This window comes from Tribolium castaneum, chromosome 2, assembly GCF_031307605.1.
Source record: "Tribolium castaneum strain GA2 chromosome 2, icTriCast1.1, whole genome shotgun sequence".
In the NCBI taxonomy this organism is placed as follows: Eukaryota; Metazoa; Arthropoda; class Insecta; order Coleoptera; family Tenebrionidae; genus Tribolium; species Tribolium castaneum.
Genome location: NC_087395.1, coordinates 25,146,946 through 25,167,127, shown reverse-complemented (window position 1 = coordinate 25,167,127; position 20,182 = coordinate 25,146,946). Strand labels below are relative to the sequence as shown.

General features: G+C 33.1%; 3 protein-coding genes across 6 annotated transcripts; 2 read left to right on the top strand and 1 right to left on the bottom strand.

Annotated features, from left to right (window-relative positions):
- Positions 1-85: 85 nt before the first annotated feature.
- On the bottom strand, positions 86-11,954 carry LOC657364 (uncharacterized protein). 4 transcript variants are annotated; one of them, XM_008200166.3, is made up of 5 exons: positions 11,739-11,954; positions 2,022-2,106; positions 1,735-1,906; positions 1,512-1,683; positions 86-294 (listed from the first exon to the last, which is right to left on the bottom strand). In XM_008200166.3, exons 1-5 carry the CDS (start codon positions 11,778-11,780, stop codon positions 217-219), a joined length of 549 nt encoding a protein of 182 aa, XP_008198388.1. In that variant the 5' UTR covers positions 11,781-11,954; the 3' UTR covers positions 86-216. The 4 variants fall into 4 exon arrangements, with proteins under 4 accessions (XP_008198388.1, XP_008198389.1, XP_015839077.1 ...); XM_008200167.3 differs by lacking the exon at positions 11,739-11,954 and adding an exon at positions 7,644-7,896; XM_015983591.2 differs by lacking the exon at positions 11,739-11,954 and adding an exon at positions 7,502-7,525.
- A 132-nt stretch (positions 11,955-12,086) lies between these two features.
- LOC657213 (mpv17-like protein 2) lies at positions 12,087-12,990 on the top strand. The gene is made up of 3 exons (XM_963684.4): positions 12,087-12,460; positions 12,503-12,741; positions 12,793-12,990. The coding sequence occupies exons 1-3, from the start codon at positions 12,229-12,231 to the stop codon at positions 12,925-12,927; spliced, it is 606 nt and encodes a 201-aa protein (XP_968777.1). The 5' UTR covers positions 12,087-12,228; the 3' UTR covers positions 12,928-12,990.
- Positions 12,991-15,410: 2,420 nt separating this feature from the next.
- On the top strand, positions 15,411-20,175 carry kermit. Its single transcript, XM_963605.4, has 4 exons — positions 15,411-15,794; positions 17,783-17,879; positions 19,433-19,815; positions 19,867-20,175. Exons 1-4 carry the CDS (start codon positions 15,561-15,563, stop codon positions 20,098-20,100), a joined length of 948 nt encoding a protein of 315 aa, XP_968698.1. The 5' UTR covers positions 15,411-15,560; the 3' UTR covers positions 20,101-20,175.
- The last annotated feature ends 7 nt before the right edge of the window (positions 20,176-20,182 follow it).

Genomic DNA, 20,182 nt, shown 5'->3' with positions numbered 1-20,182 from the left:
GCTACTGGGGGCCAGGCGGCGCCACCGTCAAGGTCATGCCGATAATGCAGGTGTTTCCAATTGGCGGGGGATTCAAACTCGGGTGTAGAAAAAATAATTTTATTGCATAGTATGATACATATTACACAAGTCCTAATGAGTACACCTAATACTTATCACATAAAATAAGAAAACAGTTAAATAAACCTAAGATTTGATACGGAAATGCGTCAAGTCTTATTTGGAATCGCTGCGGTTCTTCAGCTTCATTCGAGCCTGGAGGAACTCCTTGTTGATCACTTTGTCGTCCTCGTTCTGCAACACCAAGAAAGTTTTTTTATTCAAGACTTATTTTTGCAAAATAATCGACTTTAGCTGAATAAAATAAAAAAGTTATCACCAATTAATAGTTACCAAGAACTTCCCTTGATTTTATGTATCAGTAATTTTTTTAGATAATTTTATTTAATTTCATTTTTACCTGACATTAAAAAATGTAGAAAAGATTTTTATCAATTTTTTCGTTAAAGTATTAATAATTAATTAATAAAAAGTTTAACAAAGTTACCAAGACAAAGTTGGCAATACTTAGAATAATGCAACTGTTGTGAATTAATATTTTATTTTAGTTATTTTTTTTAAATTATTGATCTAGTGCAAGCTGGAATTACTATTTCTTCTTTTTAATATAAAAAAATTAAATATTTTGTTGTTTTCAACAATCGGTTTTACTTTTGTATAGTCCTTTATCTTTCTCATTCATAGAAAAATAATCATAAAATAAATAAATTAATTTACAACAAACTTTAGTTTTTGGTTCTTTCCTTGTTTTATAAATAGCGACTGTTTTTTTAATAAACACCAGACAAACATACTATACTAAACCAAGAGTAAAGTACAAAACCTTTATTATAAAATAAAACATTTTTCAAAAAAAAAATCCTCGAACTGGTCCATTCAGTTTTTTTAATATATTTTTTGTTTTTAAATTTTACAAATTTGTCTGCTGTTTTTTTATTGTGTACTGTTTTTTTTTCTGATAAAAAATCAAAAAATAAAGTATAAAAAGACAAAAAGCTCTACCTTTCTCTTCTTGCTTTATTTTGTGTAAGATATTTTTTTTGTTTATTATTTTGTGTTTAGGTTTCATATTATGTGTTTAAAAAAATGTCCCTTTAAAATATAGCTAGAACAATCAGATAATGTCTTTCTATGTAATCTTCAATTATTTTTTATTTTGTTTATTTTTTTATTGTCAAAAAGATGTACTATCGAAAAATAAATAAATAAAAACCAACTAAATAAATAAATGTCGGTGGTCATTTAAAAGCAATTTTCTCTTCGAAATGTCCACAAAAAAGTCAAACACACAATTAATACTGTATTTAATTGAAATTATCAATTTAATTGTATTTAATATTTTTTTGTACTTACACTATTTATTTATTTATTTTTTAGCTATTTGTATTTGATAAGCAGTTTATTTTTTATTGCTCATGTGGAAAATTCTTTCCAAACAGATTATTACCCACCTTCTCCTCGTTGGTGTTGCCCTGCAACCGCTTCGCCCTATCAGCTATCACCTTCTCCAACTCTGGTGTTTTATCAGCCAAATGATTCTCCAGTTGTTTCTTCGCCAAATTCTCCTTCTGTTTTTCGAGCGCTTTTTGCAATTCGGATTTTTGGTTGAGTACATTTTTCCCACTGAAAAATCAGTAAAAATCACCACTGCGTAACAACACCACTCGTAATTACATTTTCTGATTAAATAACAACTCTTTGTGGAGATTCTGGCGCTCGCTGTTTTCCTTCACCGGATTTGGCGGTTTCCGGGGAATTATCAAGCCGTCCTCGTTGAGATGGGGCGGTGGGGGGTGGTGCGTTGGCCCTCTCTGACTCTCCGGAATCATCTCGATGGCAGACTCTTCTAAAATAAAATGGTAAAAAAAATCATCCGGAGCGAAGCCAGGCTAGTCAAGGCCGAATAATCGGATTTGCAATAGGTCAAGTGCGGAATTACGCCGGAAAAATCGATCGCTCACCTGTTTCTATGTTAGTTAGTTTGGTTTTGAGCTCCTCGATGGTGTTGTGGGTTTTGGTGGGTTGTTCTTCTTTCGTTGTCAAATCCTGGAAATGACGAATTATTATCACTGCGGTTTGCGCTTTCAAACGGCCAATTAAAAGAGAAAGAGTGTGAAATTTGACCAATAACAAGTCGTTTGCTTGATTGCCTTGAAATTGGACTTTTTAACAACAAGATTTTTCAATGTTTGCATACCATAAATAAGCCGCAGCAATTATCTCAAACATGTGCTTGGTGCCGTGATTACGCATAAACTATTCAACCCGCGTTGTAATGAGGGCCGGCTCATGCGCGCTTTAAACAATTTTTCTAAGATAAAACAACACCCAAAGGGAGGACAATTAATTAAGTACATGTTTGAAAAATGATAAAGTTTGTAAATAGCGCGCATATGGCGGCTACAATCAATTTGCACAAACTATGCAACAGGTGCGCTCACAGGATTCACTTCCTTCCGAGTTTAAACTTCTTTAATTTGCCACACAATTCGATTAATTTGGCGCTTTCTCGATTATTGTTATTATAGTCACTTTCTTCTTTTTACCTCTGATTGACTCCAAAGTAAACAATTTTGTTTGAAATGAGTGAAAACAACGAGAATAGCACTAATCGCGAAATAATTTACTCGCAAATCACGATAATAACGGATCGATCGGACGCATTTCCTGGTGCTAACCGTTTTGGCCTTAAAAAACGGTTAACCGAGGTCGTTTTAATAACTCCCCTGTTTGTACATCAATCATGACAAATTGGGGCCTTTATACGGCGCCCTAAAGGGGGCAAAGCGGACAAAAGAGGGTCAAATTCCAGCCAGTTGAAGGATTAAAAATTTGATCACTTTTAATTGACACCCATCTAACAGAAGTGCATAAAAATTACACGATACCAAACTACAAAGTTTAACTTTACATTTTCAACAACAAAGATTAAAGAAGTCAAAATTTTGGTTTTTTTATTTTTTTACGCCCAACACTTCTAAAAAATATAACATTTCTTGACCTTCATTTTCATTATTGTGGTTATCGTTATTATTGTTACCTTCGCCATTGCTTTTATTTTTCTTATTTTAGACTCTTCATTAGTTTTTGTGTTTTATAACAATAAAGAAAAGAGTTCTTTTAAATCTACAGTCACGATCAGAAAGAATGACACCCCTACCAAAAGTAGGGGTGTCAAAAGTGCGACTAAAATCTTTTACGTCATAAATTTCAACAAACAGGTTAGTTAGTTTGGAATTTTATTTATCTTCAAAATCTACTTGGTTCTTCGAAAAAAATAAAAAATCCAAAAACGAATCACTTGGTTTACGATTCGATGTTTTTCGTTAAGATCGGCGTCTGTGTTATTATTTTCATTTAAAAAATAACCCAGAAAAAAAGTCAGCCGGACCAGGGATCGAACCACAGACTTTTGAGAATTATTTTCGGAATTTTATCTTCAAAATTTTCGAATCATAATTTGAAATTTTACCACAGTGTCTTTATTCGTATGGAAAAACATCGCTTAAACAACTCCACAGAAACTGAGTCGTAAAAAAAAAAACAAAAAATAGTGGTTAAAGGTTTTTTAATGTAAAAATTCGTTTTAATTTCATGAGATCATAGTTTTTGATACAAATTTAATTTCCGTTTAAAATTAATGTCTTATGCAGGATCGCTGTTATTAGGTATTAATTTATTTCCTGTTAGAAAATTACAAAAAAAAAATGTTCCGGACCAGGAATTGAACCCCACACTTTTGGTAACTAAATTTTAAAATTTAGTCTTCTAACAAGCCTGTCTCTTGACATTATTGCCTATTTATTATACTTCCATTTAGAAAAAAAAAGAAAAAAAATCCAATACAGGGATCGAACCATAAATTTTTAATTAACTATTTTCGAATCTAACGTCAAATGAAATTTTTCCATGATATTTTCTGAATTGATTTTTTATTTTTATTTTTGGAACAAAACCAAAAAACGGATCACTTCGTTTTCAATTCGCTGTCTGTCGTCGCGAGATCGCCCGTGTTTGCAATAAAGCGCTTCCTCTGCTCGCGCCCCTCTTTTGAATACAAAATAGAATGCAGAGCGAAAGAGAGTGTGAACAACCTGTCACGCGACATCCAAACAACGAAAATCCACGCTCTATTAAAACGCAACCAAAACATCGCCGGAAACACAACAATACCACCCCTTCTATAAACGCCGTAAAAATCAACAAACTTTGCATCATTATCGCTTCCTGAAAGGAAGACGAGATTCCATCAACAACAACATGTGCACAAGCAAATTGGAGCGTTTTTCCGAAATTTTACTTCACTCGAACAGATGGCCTGGGTCAACGGCCAACAAACGGCCGTTTTTAATAAGGGTAATTAAAGGCCGCACACAATTGAAAATGTGATGACTGGGGACTAACACCTGACCTTAACGTGTAAACAAAGTATGGAAAATTTTCATTTATGACACGTACGAGAATGATAAATATTTATCGTCGCCTCTGACGACGTTTTAAGGTAAGTGGAGTAAATTCCAGGACCTCCGTGCCATATGGGCAACGACAAACGCAATATAAGGTCAATTGTGTTTAATTAATTGGCTGTGGTGATGTACAAGAACTGAAAGCGACAATAGACAAGGCAAGAAAAACAAAATTATAAGTTTTATTATGTGGTAAAAAATTTAATTATAGTTAATGAGTCCAGAACGAATCACCCTGTAAAGATTTTTGTTTATTGCGGCCATTTGTCCAAATTTTTGGGCGCCGCAGCGCTCCACTCAGGGACCACTTCTATCACGCGAAAATCGGGCGGAAGTCGATTGATTTTTCCACAGCGATTAAATTTGCATATAATGATCATAATTTATGTAACAATTACTTACACACTTTCATTTTCGTAAAAATGGTCGGTTGATTAAAAACATGAAGCGTAAAGCGAAACTGAATCGAAACTATTGAATTTCGATAAGTAATCTTAACGACGTCACAGAGATAAAACTATTCGCGGATGGAGTCTTGATTCCTTTCCGGGAAGATAAAGAATTATCATATTATTGCAGCGTTTGTTACGAGTAAAGTGGTCGCATTTCTAATGTCACCTAGTATAGTAATTAAAAATTTGAAATTGAAATAGTTGCGTTTCTAATGTCACCCAGTATAATTAAAAAATTTGCGATTTCTTAATTGGAATTGGAATAATTTTGAAATTTAATTGCGCTCACTAAACCGTGTCAATATCGACACCCAAATGTAAATACGACCTGCTTCGTATTTTTGGAAAAAATTACTTTCGGAAATTTCGCAATAACCCTTGCCTGACCCACACATTCCGTTCTATTATGCGTCTCTCTACCTGGATTTTTGGGAATTTGCAGGTAGAGAACCGAACTCCAGTGAAAATGCAATTTGTTTCTATCAGTGCAAGAAAGCGACTTTTCCCATGCTTCAAACAATGATGAGACCGACAGAATTTCACTTTTGTTGCATGTCGGAGTTATGTAAAGTTTTTCATAATAATTCGGACTGATGTACAAATCCATCCCGCGATTTTCCTGTTTTTCCATCTCTGTTTCGAGAAAACCAATTAACAATCATAATCGTAATAAAAGAGAAATGTAGCATGAAAACACAAACGCGACTCAGGAAGTACGTATATGATCTAAATTGCATAATTAATAAAATAAAATTAAAAACAGAGAAATCGGACTTCTTGTTGCGATGGAAAGTAATAACGACATAAAAGCCAAGAAATTATTGCAATAGATAAGATAATTAAAATATTGTGCGAGATTTTACAATCTAAGCCGGCCCTGGACAAGGCATATTATTAAAGCAAATATGCGGAATGGGCAATTAAAAGAACTTGAAAGCCTTACCACAAATAATAAAATTGGAGCAGGAATGTTGCCAAGTCAAAAAATTCAAAAAACCAAACTACTTTCTAGAAATAAAATGCTATTACGGAAAACAGCAAACACGACTTTTTTCACAAAAAAGCAACTTTCAGAATCGTAACTCCAATCAAAATACCGCAAATAAATACATAGTTTTACAGACATGATCTAAAATTTAAGACTAAACGTAATCGCCCTATTTTTAAATTAACTTTGAGATAAGTAAAAATTTTCCAAGTTTTTTTACTCAAAAATTTCATAGAGAATTCAGTGTTTACTATTTTTCTCTACGTATGTCAGAATTTTTCTACAAATAATTAAGTAATTAACCAATATTAAAGCACTACACATAAATAACATGAGTTCGAGAATGAACTCAATTAGAGCAGGCTGTGCATGCGGAATTTCAGCCACTTGTCAACAATTGACAGATCAGAATTTAAAAATAATTTTTCAAAAAGTTATTCCAAAAAAAATACATTTTTAAAAAGGTGAAAAAATAAATGGGGAGTGGAAATATTTAATTGGTGAGCAGAATTTCAGAATAAATTTTAAAAATAGTATTTCTAGACACTACTATGGTCTCCTTCAGTGATTTTTACAGCACCGTGTTACAAAAAAATGTGCTTAAAGTTACACCTCCCGTTCAAGGTTTGCTCTAATTCAGTACATTTTCGGTCTCATGCTATTATTTCCCATGACATTCTAAAGCAAACGATGCAAAAATATTTTGTGCAAAAAATACCTGAAATAAATGTCACTAGTTCCGAAAAATACTTAATTGAAGAAATGTAAAAATTCGAAAAATTAGAGCACGAGCCCTAGACGAGTGTCTCAATAGCTATATACAGCCTTTTCAACGATCCGAACGGTTATAATAAAAATATTAGGAGTAGAAAAAAATAAACGTAGTATTGAAGCTAATATTAATTTTCTTAAGAATTTTCTCTCAAATCATCATTTTTCATTTTATTAATAGTAATAATTGTAGAAAAATTTTGAAAAAATTCGTGTAAATAGAAAAAATAATGAAGTATTTAACCGCAAACGCTGATTTCTGTCTGATTATTAGTTTTTGAGTAAGAGCAAAAATACATTTAGCTGACTTTTATTAAAATAAGTCAATTACACGTCAAGTTAACATTATTTGGAGTCTAAAATTATAAGGGTTACCCTTATTTTTTTGGTCACAAGTAAAAGACAGAAGCTAACTTGCAAAACCTGTTTCTTAATGTTGTTTTAGTACCATTTTGGCACCAAACGAGAAAAAATGGTTAAATTAAGTGAAACACGTTCATGTTTGTGAGTAATGCGTTTTAATATTAATACCGGAAGTAGTTTTTGGAATGGTTGAATTTAAAACCGAACTCACTTTTCGCTTCATCTTTTACTACCTTGATCCGCTTAGTCCGCATTGGTCTTCCGAATGTAAATTCGGTGTAAAAAATCGAAACTGCCGCTGTGAAAGTGTAAAAAGGCAAATACCCACTTGTCGAGGCAAAGTGTTGAAAAGTTCCCGTTTCGCGTCGAATTTTACAAAACGGTACCTCTGTCACACATACCGGCATGCCTTGTACGACGTTCGGAATAACCGCGGTTGCATTTTTGCTGAAATTGAGCGCTTTCTAGGCGAATAAACAAATCGGTGTGTGATCGCCCGGAGGGCCCTCCTGGCGACGTTTAACACGCTCCAGTTTTTCGTACCTTCTTGCGTTTGCGATGACAACAACACCACATCGTGCACTACTGACATAAATACAAAACGTGACATACCTATTCGTAATCATCATCGGTGGCGTCCCTGACTAATAATAGAATACACCGACACCGACAGCAGCAGCGGGCAAAGTTCGGCGAAACGCGAACAACGTTTGCATTAGCGCTCGCTGGACGACTGCTCAAGAGACGAGGTCTTTGCGAAAGGAGACGCCAGTGGCGGATGGATGGCGTGTGGGGTTTGGGCTCGGTTGACTGCACGCTGGAAGACCTATTTGGCTTGTTGGCTGGACGCAAAAACCGAAAAAATTGCTGCGTTTTGCCCCAAATTACATTTTTTATTATCACTTTTCGATAAAACTGTGTAGCATAGTTCGTTGGTTTAACCAAAAGATAAACAATGTATTATATAAACCACAAACATGTTGTATACCGAGTTATAAACTTCCGCAAGAGTCGGTAAATTAAGCTCTTGATTAAAATCTAGGTTATCTAATCTTATAATTTAAACTTTACCAAATACAATACTTGCTTTCACTCTATATGCAACACAGAGACCTAAAAGCCGAAAGAGGAAATTGGGTGGAAAATGACATAATCTGGAATTATCTAATGCAAGAATGTGGAAAGTTGGAAACTCAAAAACTAAACGTCGTAAAACAAAATGGTTTATTACAATGAATTCTACTGCTCATTCTACGTGTCATACTAGTCTTTCACGAGATTTAAAATTTTGAAATTTTTTGGTTACAATTTTAAGGGCCTTTATAAAAATAAAAAAAATGTTTCTTCAAACTCACTCTAGCAAAGTTTTATGGACTTTTATATGTCTTAACAACCCACTAGAGTTGTTAAAAGTCCAAAAAAAGTCCATTTGTTCGATTTTTTGATGTTTAATTTTTTCAATTTTTGTCGCGATTTTGGTCGATTTCGGATACCCGGAAGATTTATCGCGCAATAACTGCGGAACTATTAGAGATAACCCCATGAAGTGTATTATCGTTGGAAAGCTCTTTTAATTATCCATCTTTTTTTAAAAAGACATTTGCTCTCCGACTAATAGTTTTCGAAAAAATTGCAGATAAATGCAAAAATTGGTAAAATTTTTAAAAATTCATAACTAAAAAACTATTGGGAATTTGGCAATTTTCTCGATGCCAATCGATTCCCCGGATCATTTTGCATAGGTAAGAATCAAAACAGTTTCACTTTTTCGAATAGTTTAGTCGTAATTGGGAAAATAAAAAAAATTAAAAAAAAGTTAACACCCCCCCCCCTACAAAATGGTCAATTTTAAAAGTGTCTCAGAATCGAATAAAACTTATCCTATCTTATAGATTTTGATGTGCTCTTTACAATGGAACAAACCGTTTTCTTCTAGCTCTGTTAGTTTCGCCGTAATCGGCGTTTGAAAATTGAAAAATTTTTTGCGCGATATCGCCTTGAGTCCTATGCCATTTTGTAGAGTTTTTTATTCCGGTTGTCCTCCATTTTTCCGTTTCTCGATATCTTTAATAGTTTCGCCTTAATTGGCGATTGAAAATTGAAAAAAAGTTAAAATGGAAACCTTTTTTTGCATTTTTCTCGGAAACTGTAAGACTTAAAGCAACGAACAAAAAACCATCTGATAGCGCTTAATTTTATCTATTTTCTCGATTAAACCCGGAGCCGCTCCGGGCAACGGTTCCGGCTACAGAGGCGATCAAAGTTTTGCACTAAAAAAATTCATAAAAAAAAGCTATAAGCCGTAGAGAATTGCGGTTTGTTCCATTGAATTCTACGGTTCATTTTACATATTATATCAATTTTTCATAAGAATTAAAAATTTAAAATTTTTTGCCTAAATTTAGGGTAGCCATTTGTCATAGTGAAAAATTTTATTCATTAAAAAAATTCATAAAAAAAACTAAAAGTCGTAGAGAATTGCGGTTTGTTCCATTGAATTCTACGACTCATTTTACATATTATACCAATTTTTCATAAGAAATAAAAATTTAATTTAAATTTTTGTGAAAATAAAGAAATTGAAAAATTTGTAAAATTATTTTCTTTAATTTTTAAATATATTACAAAAAACCTCAAGTGAACCAAAAACCACTGAAAAGTAACTTTACAGAAATCATAATTTCGATTTTAATCCGGAAAACTAAACTCAAATATTTCTTTTTGGAAAACTAAGAATAAATAATCGACTAAAAACGCCTTATCACAAATATTATCATTCAAAAATGTTATCTGTTAGGTTATCACGAAATTAAAAAACCCGTGTACATATTATTATTTGCAAAGATTACTCAGGTATTTCTCGCGCAATCCTATTGTATGACACGCGGGATAATAAAAAGTACGAGTCATTTATCACAGTTTTAATTTACAATAAAACACACGCTTAAGCCTTGTTTATTTGCCATTCCCTCCTCCGCCACTGCCAGCCTCTTCACCTGCTCGACGAGTAAAGCCGGCTTCAAACCGGACTGTAAAAACCCCGTAATCCGGTAGCCGGATTATCTTCAATTAATGATCATTGGCGGAAAAAAGCCACCTAATCGATCAACAAAAACCATGCACTCGACATTCACAATTATTATTGCGATTCGTTTCGAGAAAGTGAATTTTAATCCGACAAAAACAAACTCCAGAACTTCAATCACAAAACAACCACATCCGGATTCGATCCGGCATGTGCTGTGCACGTTTGAAAACACTTTCCCCAATGAACGAATCATCGACGAAACCAGGGGCGACATTCGAGCCCTCATAAGGGCCCGATTTATCGTCACTTGACCGGCACGAAACGCTTTTTTCCTGCGCGAATGAATGGACAGGGAAAGTCGCGATCACTTTCATTATATTTTGAGGCATAGGGGACCCAAGATAAAGTGTAGAAAGTTGGGTCATATTTCAAACGAATAAGGCTCAAGACTTATCTCGGGAATTATAAAATTATCCGAGACATGCAAACATAAATTGAGTGGAAAGTGGTGATTGTTGGCGTATTGTCACCACTGGACATTGACGAGACAATAAATAATTTCACTTATTTACATTAGTCGGGCGAAAGTAAAAAAATGCACGATCGGCGGAATCAGATCCATTAAAACTGGCGCTAAAGTGTTGCCAGCCTGGCGAATTCTAACAATATTTTGAGAATTTTTAAACAATGCTATTTCTAAACCAAACTATAAAAGATTTTTGAAAGAACACAGATTAAAATCTATACAAAAAAATTGGAAAACTTTAAAAAATATAGAAGTGTTTATAAAATAATTTTGAGGAAAATCTAGAAAATAATTGAAAAGAAAGTTCTGAAGAAAAATTATTAGAACAGCATCTTAAGCTGAATTTAGAAAATAATCCAAAAAAGAGTCCAGATTTCAGATTTACACACGAGTTTGGAAAAAAATCATAAGAAAAATTCTAGAAAAGAGTACTAAAAAATAATAATCAGAAAAAAATTCTAAACCAAACCATAAAAGAATTTTGAAAGGACACAAAGGAGAACAAAGAAGGAAATGTAGAAAAAAATATAGAAGATGTGTTTAGAAAATAATTTTGAGTAGAAACCAAAAAATAATAATTGTAAAAAACACGATTTTAGAAAAGATCAAAAACATAAAAAAAACTTTACGAAAAATCCCAGAAACAATGCTAAAAAATAATAAACAGGAAAAAATTTAAGCAAAACTATTAAAGAATTTTGAATTTTGTAAATTAGAAAATAATTGTAAAGAAGCATTTGGAAAAGAATTATTAGAACAGAATCTAGAAAACTATAAAGAATAGTCGAAATTTCAGATCTAAAAACGGCTTTAAAAAATTTGTGAAGAATTTTAATAAAAATCTGGAGTACAGATAAAATTCCTAGAAGAACACTACACGAAGCGAGAGAATAATTTTTAGAGTGGAGAATGTTTATGTACTCGTATTAATTTTATTTATGTTGTTTTTTATTATTAGTGCACTAAATAAATGTGGGTATCAGTTCGCTTGCTTTTTTTGGTTTGACAAAGGGGTAAATCGCACTAGCGATGACCCCAGCCTGCCGGGTGCTACGCCTCTGGTGATTAAATTAATTAAAAATACCTTTTCGAGCGGATTTTGTACGGCTTCAGGAGAACTCGGCATTTTATTTGATTATATCTCATTCCGGCCCAGTTTCCGCCCACTTTCATCCGATTTTCAGCCAAGACCCGGAAATCAATAAGCTGAAAACTCGCACCAACCACTGGAATTTGTCTACACTCAATTTCACTCAAACAAAAATTTCAAACAACAAAAAACCACATCAGAAAATAACACAACAAAAAACCCGTGACGCCATTTATAAACAAACTTTGACAGTTTTTTTACTCAAAGCCCCGCCCCGCCACCTAGTAGCCAGTAGATGTGGCGATTATAACGTCATTGAAACGTCACTTGCAAAAAAAAATTCGCAAAAATGTACTTAATAATTACAACATATTCACATTATATTACTCAATTGTCACTCTTTTGTGTAAATAAAGCTTAATGGATTACGCATAGGTGTTTTCGCTCGCAAATTTTTCCAAGTGTGACAGTTACATAACCTGCGATGTTGCGTCGGAGTTTGGTCATTTTGCGCCAATTTTCAACTTCTGGGCCAAAATCGGGGCCTGCGGGCCGCTTCCAGTACACGATTAGGGCAGCTTTCGGCAAGTACCTGCTAGTGACAAACACTGTGAGCTCGGGGGTGCTCATGCTTCTGGGGGACATCGTGGAGCAAGAGTTCCACCACGATTTCAAGGCCCGCGAGGACGAGCCCCGTTATGATTACGGCCGTTTAGGTATAAAATTCGATTTGTGACCGCTTTTTAACCCAGTTTCAGGCAGAATGTTTCTGGTGGGGTTGGGGATGGGACCCGTCCACCACTACTATTACGGGTTGATCAACAAATTGTGGCCTTTGCGCGACATGGTGACGGTTAGCAAAAAAATTCTAGCCGACCAAATTGTCATGTCCCCGATTTGTATAGCCCAGTTTTTCTACACACTAGGGCTATTAGAACAGAAACCTGTAAAGCGGATAAGTGAGGAGTTTTTAGGCAAATTTGGGGCTGTTTATACGGTAATTGTTTGCTAGGATGGAGGATTAGTGGTTTGAGTCGGTTTGTTGCAGATGGATTGGTGTGTGTGGCCACCGACGCAGTTTATCAATTTTTATTTAATCCCCTGTAGATACCAAGTTATTTATATTAATTTCGTCACAATGCTTTACAACGTATTTTTGTCGTATATTAAGCACGAGTATTGACCAATCTAATTAGGACCAAACGTACTTACTGCCAAATAAAGAATGATAAATTATGCAACCAGGTACACGTGTTTTATTTCATTGCCAACAATGGCGGCCCGAAGTATGGCCCAAAATGTGCAAATAGCCGGATTTTTAAAAGTTTTTGGTTTAATTGCTTTTCGGAAGTAAAATAAATTACAAAAACAGGAGAAAAAAAAGAATGTAAAAAAAATAAGCGCTACATTAGGACTACCGACTAAATTTTTGGATCTGCATTTTGATCTAAGTTTGAATAAATAAAATAAAAAAAAAATTAGACCGCAGTCGCACGAATATTTCGGATGTTAATTGTGTGATTTCGGAAGTCAAATTTCAAAAATAAGTAATTAGCAAAAAATTTCCGATTCAAAATTTGAGGGTTCGAATCCTGGTCTTAATCAATTTTTTTATCGGTTAAACCAAGGAATGACAAGACAAATTATCATACCTACATGGTGCTAAAACATCCCTGAGTGCTTTACTGGACCATTTTTTTTATTTAAATAATTTAGATAACTATGCTCGGAGTAAAATAGAAAATTTAAGCAATTATCAAAAAAAAAAAAATTATTTAAAATATTGGGAGTGGAATTTTTTCACAAACTTCTAGGATGTGGTAGATTTTTGGATTTTATTATTTTAAGTCAAATTTTGAAAATAACCAATCAGCAAAAGCATTATAGTTCAAAATATGAGGGTTCAAACCCTAGTCTAGAAGTTTTTTTCTGAATCTTTAATGCGGATTTAAAAGGAATAACGAACTAAAAAACAGAGTAAACTCAAAAAATAATAACAGCAATTATTTGGTTAAAATATACACTCACAAACGAAATAATTGTCTTTTTCTACTTGATATAAAAATTTTTGATCATTGTGGTGCAAATGGCTACCACAAGTAATATCAAAAGTTAATGCCAAGAGCTAAGACGCTAAAAAACTGCATAAAATTTATATTTTCGTTGTAAATCATTTTTCAAAAAAATCCTCAAACAGGTCGATTTTATTTTTAAAAATACTACAAATTGACTTCACTGTAACATATGTGATGTCATTGGTTTTTGAACAATATAGCCATATTTTATTTTTTTTTAAAGTAACTGACATTTTTATACTGTTTTTGGTAGTATACTTTTTTATCTCTCTGCTATGTATAAAAATATTTAAAAAAATTATTGAAGATATATAAAAAAGAAAATTTTGTAAAAATTAAAACTTATTTATAATTACACAAAAAAGGCCTTTGTTTTTTTTAATTATAATAAAAAATACTTTTTCGCGTTACTTTAAACTCTCTTTGTATAATTTTAATAAAGAATATGAAATGAAAATATTAGCAATTAAAAAAAGTGACTTCGGAAGTCAAATTTCTTAAGTAGCAGTAATTGGAAAAAAAAATCGATTCAATTATATGGGGTTCCAAACCCTGGCCCGGATAAATTTTTAGTTTTTTAAAAGTAAAATAAGTAACAAAAATTTAAAAAACGAGAGAACAAAGTAAAAAACAGTCAAAACAACAATGTTTTAGTTTCAGTAGTTTTCCGAAAAGAGGTTGAATTTCAAAAATAATTGATAATCTTCCTTGCAAAATTTCAGCGTTCGGATATTTTTTTAAGTTAAAGTTAAACTAATAACAAAAACTTGAGAAAATGAGAGAATAGAATTGAAAAAAAATGGTGTTTTTACTCAAATTTGAAAACAATTTAAGTAAATAAAATATCTAGGCAGCAGCTGCATGAAGGAGATTGATTTCGGAGAATAAATTTCGAAAATACGAGAACATCTAGTTCCACGTCATAAAATTAGATCCCTGACACTGATAAATTTTTTCTTTTTTTTTCTCTTACATATCTTCAACTGCGTCAGTTATTTATGAAACTAGGTTTTGTTTATAGCTTCACTTAGTTAATAATTTTTGCAAAATTTCGAAAATACCAACATATTTTCACTTAAATTCTTCGAGTATCTTTATTACCTACCTATTAATAATAAAAAAGTGAATTTTGCGCATTGTTTAACACGTAGTTAATTTTATGGTTGTTGTAACAATTATAAATTATAACCAGGGTTTTAGAGCAGTTTTTGACTTTTTGAGTTTGAAAAACTAGAGTCAAATAAAAAATTTTGGGATTGCGGAACCAAATTTTGAAAATCAGCATGAAATTTCGAAAATGCATACTTTCACTTAAATTATCCTTGCTTCTTTAACTATTATTAATAGTACATAATAGAAAAGTGAAATTTTTCGAATTCCTAAACGAGCAATTTAATTTTTTTATGTCATAGTAGTGTTGGTATATATTGTACAAGGTGTTATTTTTTTCCTTGTAAATTTTTGTCCGGAGCGCAGTCCCAAACCCATCAAACCCATTGTCCCAGCTAATGACTGGAAACAAGTATCGTCGTGCTTCCCAGCCCGCGGATCTAATTACACCTGCATCAATAACAAAACTACCTTCCCAACCATCATCGTCCTCTACGTGGTTCAGTCAACATTAAAACGCGCTGTAGATATGTACCGAAAAATCGTAATCTTGATAACGTCGCCGTTATCTCGATAAGCTCCCTCGACTATGTCACACATAGTTTAGTTTCGGTGCAAATAAAGTGTGGAAATGTTCAAAAAAAATCGCCCGAAGCCGACGTTGGCGCACACCGACTCGGTGGAGAACAATAACGTGGTGAAGAGCAAAGTGCCCCCGTCGCCAGTGTCGCCCATCAGCAAGGCCTCCTTGCAGTTCCATTGCCAGCTCGCCCACGGCAGTCCCACGGTCTTCGTCTCCGGATTCTCAAACGTCAAAGAACTCTACCAGAAAATCGCCGAATGCTTCGACTTCCCACCCTCGGAGGTACAAAGGGTCCAAACCTCCGCAACATCTAGTAAACACCTTGGCGGGTTATCTGATTAGATAAGCGATCTTTCGACCGTAGCTACATTTTTTACAATCTTTTATTTCGAGTGGCACCAGCAGACACCGAACACCAGAGAGAGTTCCACTGCTAGATTACAACATGTTTGCAATTAACGCTATTGATAAGGAACTAACGGCACAACCAATGCAATACAGAGCTTCCTTAATTAATTTCGCAAAAATGCGCTAACAAACGATCACTTGACGAGCCTATTTGGCCATAAAATGCAGTTTAACGACATGTTAATGCCCACAAGTTGTAAACAATGTAATGCGGGCTGGTATGTTGATAACTGTTGGCTCGTTCTAATCCCGGATGCGTCAGAGTGTAATTTATTTAATTTCTGAAATTACGACAAAATGTCCAACTTTCATTGTTTATTGAATTTTCAATGCAAATCCGCTCAAATGACTCTTTTGTTATTGACACAATTTTGTCAGTAATAATTGTGAGAAATAAATTAAGAAATAACGTTGTGACACTTGCAGTTGCGTAACACTGGAAACAATTCTCAGGAAGACAATTCAAATTAATTTAAATTAACTGTTTAATTTAATTAATTCATTTAAATATGAACACAGAAGTTTACTAAACCTAAAAAACTACGTTAAACTACAAACACCATAGCACAAATTAATTAAATTAGATTGGTTTTATTATCAAATTAAAACACTTATTGAACTAAATATGGAGACCAAAAACACACCCATTATGACTAAAAATAAATCAAATTAAGTGGTGCTAATTAAATTCAGTTCATTTTTTTTACTATTTTTACTATATCACAAAAACTAATAACTACATAGAATTCAACATTTGCAATTATTTTTTTAATTTTTTTTACCCATGTGATTGTTTTCGGAATTTTTCTACAATTCTTTAAAATTATAATCAATTAATTAATTAATTAACATTATTAATAAAGAATTTCGGAACTAGCAAGAATTTTCTTAAGGATTTTTTGTTCAAAACTTTATTTAAGCATCGATGTTTTAGATAACACTAAAAAAACTCGATTTAATTTAATTAATTTTAATTTAATTTAAGTGTATATTGACAACATTGCGATCTCAAGTTACAAGTCAGAATAATTCATTATTCAGTTGTAATTACGCAAAATCAATAAAATTCCACAAAAGACTAAACATTTTGTAATTAAGTAGGTTTGGTTTACATGACATTTAATTTTTAATTTTAAATTGAATTAATTAATCGCACTCAATTAATTAATACATGTTTAATACCTAACGAAATTAAAGGGTAGATTAAATTAAATTAAGAAAATTAAATCAAATCAACATTTTTGCTTGAAATTAAATTAAAATGAATTTAATTAAAAATACGGTCGATATGATTTTGTGTCCAAAAATATTGTATTAGTTAAATCAATTCTTAACTAAAACAATGAATTATTATCTGATTAAGTGATTATATTGTTTATGTACTTATGATTACGGAAAATTTTGACACAATAATTGAGAATATGTATACTGTACTATTAATTATAATTAAAATACTTATAAGTTAAAATGGCTTAAATCTATTTTTACAGATTGATTTTCGAAAAAACTAAAAAATTCAATTAGTTAATTAGGTTAATTAGAACTAAATTAAATTAAATTAGTTAAGAGTTGTAGAAGTTAACTTCAGGCTTAGAAAATGTTTGTATGTTCGAGTGTAAATTGATTTTTTCGCGTCCCCAAACACGTAATAAGTGCTTGCTTATCGTTTTACTGCCAACTACCGGCAACACAGCGTATTTAAACCCGGATTAGATCTAATAAAGTGTATCGGAACATCCTGTAAAGCACGCAGCATGTATCCGGTCGCACAACTAAATTTAAATATCCGATTACTTTGTCAATGTTATTTGCACATTTTCCTTCATACCTCTCTAATGAATTTCCCGTCTTTTCCATTTCAGATTTTATTCTGTACGTTAAATACGTACAAAGCGGACATGAAGAAACTACTAGGGGGTCAAATCGGTTTAGAAGACTTTATTTTCGCACACAGAAAAGGTGAGAGAGTTCCGCTAGGTACATACGGTAAATTAACGACGATAATCAAAATTGCCCGATTACGGGACTTAGTATGGACAGATGGTGCGCTAAACCCGATTTAACAAATTTTAATTAAAACAATTCGGGATTTATTAATTCGGTGAAACCGAGCGAAATTTACTTTTACCTCAAAAATCCAATTAAGTGGGAATACTTTTACTGTTTTTAGTGGTCGTCAAAAAATTGTATGCAACTGTGATATCTATCAATTGACATTTCACGCATTATACAGTGAAAGTTCTAAAATAACACAATGCAGTCAAATAAGCATCCTCAAAATTTTCCAGGATATTATCAAAGAAATTTTCTACAAAAAAAAAATTAAATTACTTGTTTTGTTAAAGTTATTCAGAATAGGACACTTGAAAAATTTTATTTAATCCTGTTGTACTTTTATTTTATTTTTACTACGGCTTTATTCAGGTTAGGCTAGTCCAAAAAAAATCAAAAAAGCCATTTTCCTAGCTTCTACTCATTTTGGATTATCTTGAAAAAAAAAAAAAACAAAAAAATGGTTGAAGGTTTAATTGTTTGCAGTAGAATTTTATCCTGTTTTTTTGCTGTGGCTTTATTCAAGTCAGGTCAAAAAATTCCAAAAAAAGTTAAAAAATAAAATTTATGTAAAGTTTAGAGTTCACAATTTTTTAAGAACTACTTATTTTTTCATCTCTTATCTTTTTTGGTAACCTTTTTTTATTATAGATTTATTTTTCCCACTTCTGAACAATTTTAAAGAATTAAAAAAATATATTTGAAAGCTTAGTATGTATTTGACTGGAGTTAATTTGGTTTTATTTTTTTGCGGCTTTATGATGGTCAGGTCAGGTCAAAAAAGTCCAAAAAGCAAAAGAACATTTTTTGCAAAATTTATAATTTACGTAAAATTTTTTAAGAACTATTTTCCGAGGTTTTACCATTTTTAAACAATCTTGAAAAAAACAAAAAATTTGATTTGAAGGCAAAGTGTAACTGTGTCTAAAAAAATCAAGAGAGTATTTTTACTAACAACATTTTTTCTAATTTTAGTCTTTTTTGAGCCTTTTGTAAATAATCTATAAAAAAATACTTATTTAATTCTTAATCTCTTTTTGGGGGTTGTAAAAAATTTGGTTTAAAGGCTTGTTTGATTGAACTAGAATTCAGTCAGGTCAGGTCAGGTCTTGAAAAAAATGGTCTGCAGTAGAATTTTAATCCTAGTTTCTTTTGCTGTGGTTTTATTCAAGTCAGATCAGGTAAAGAAATTCAAAAAAAAAGCTAAAAGGACATTTTTATGTAAAGTTTTAGATTTTCTAATTTTTATAAGAACTACCTATTTCTTAAGCTCTTATCTTTTTTAATAACTTTGAGGGAATTTACGGGGGTTGTAAAAAGTTCTTTATTTCAAGATTTGAAGGACTTTGGAGTTGTTTTTGTTCCACGAAAATAATCACAAAATAACCAAACAGAATTTATGAGTGCGTTTCCTTAATAAAACCAGCAATTTTAATCCTCCTTCCTACGGCTTCCCTCAGGTCGCCCCAAGGAGGTTGAACTCGTGAAAAGCGAAGACGCTCTCGGCCTCACAATCACGGACAACGGCGCCGGTTACGCGTTCATAAAGCGCATCAAAGAGGGCTCCGTCATCCACAACATCCCCCACATCCAAGTGGGCGACCACATAGAGAAGCTCAACGGGGAGCTGATGGTCGGCAAGCGCCACTTCGAAGTCGCCAAAATCCTCAAAGAAATCCCCAAAGGCGAGACGTTCACGATCCGACTGGTCGAGCCCTTGAAGAGCGGCTTCAACAGCATAGCCCCCAAGAGCGCCAAAGGGGGCGCCAAAAAGTCCAACTACGGCTCGGGCCGCGAGACTTTGAGGTTCAAGGCGGGAGGAAACGCCGAAATTGAGGAGAAGGTTGAAAATTGAGTTCGAAAATCGTTCTTTTACTAGTTGTTGTGGTTTTAGGACGATGTGATGGACGTGGGGATCGAGAAGATCAACGCGATTTTGGAGAGCTTCCTGGGGATTAACGACGAGGACTTGGCCACCCAGATCTGGGAGGTGGCCCAGGGGAAGAGCAACTCGATGGATTTTGCGGACGCTGTGGACAATTCGGATTTGGAGGAGTTGGGGTTCACTGACGACTTGGTGATTGAGCTGTGGGGGGCGATCACGGACGCCCGGGACGGGAGGATTTGAGTGCCACTTAATTTAAGCCGATTAGACAATGAAAATTTAATTGTAATTTTTAAATAAAGACACTTTGAGTATAAATGTGGTG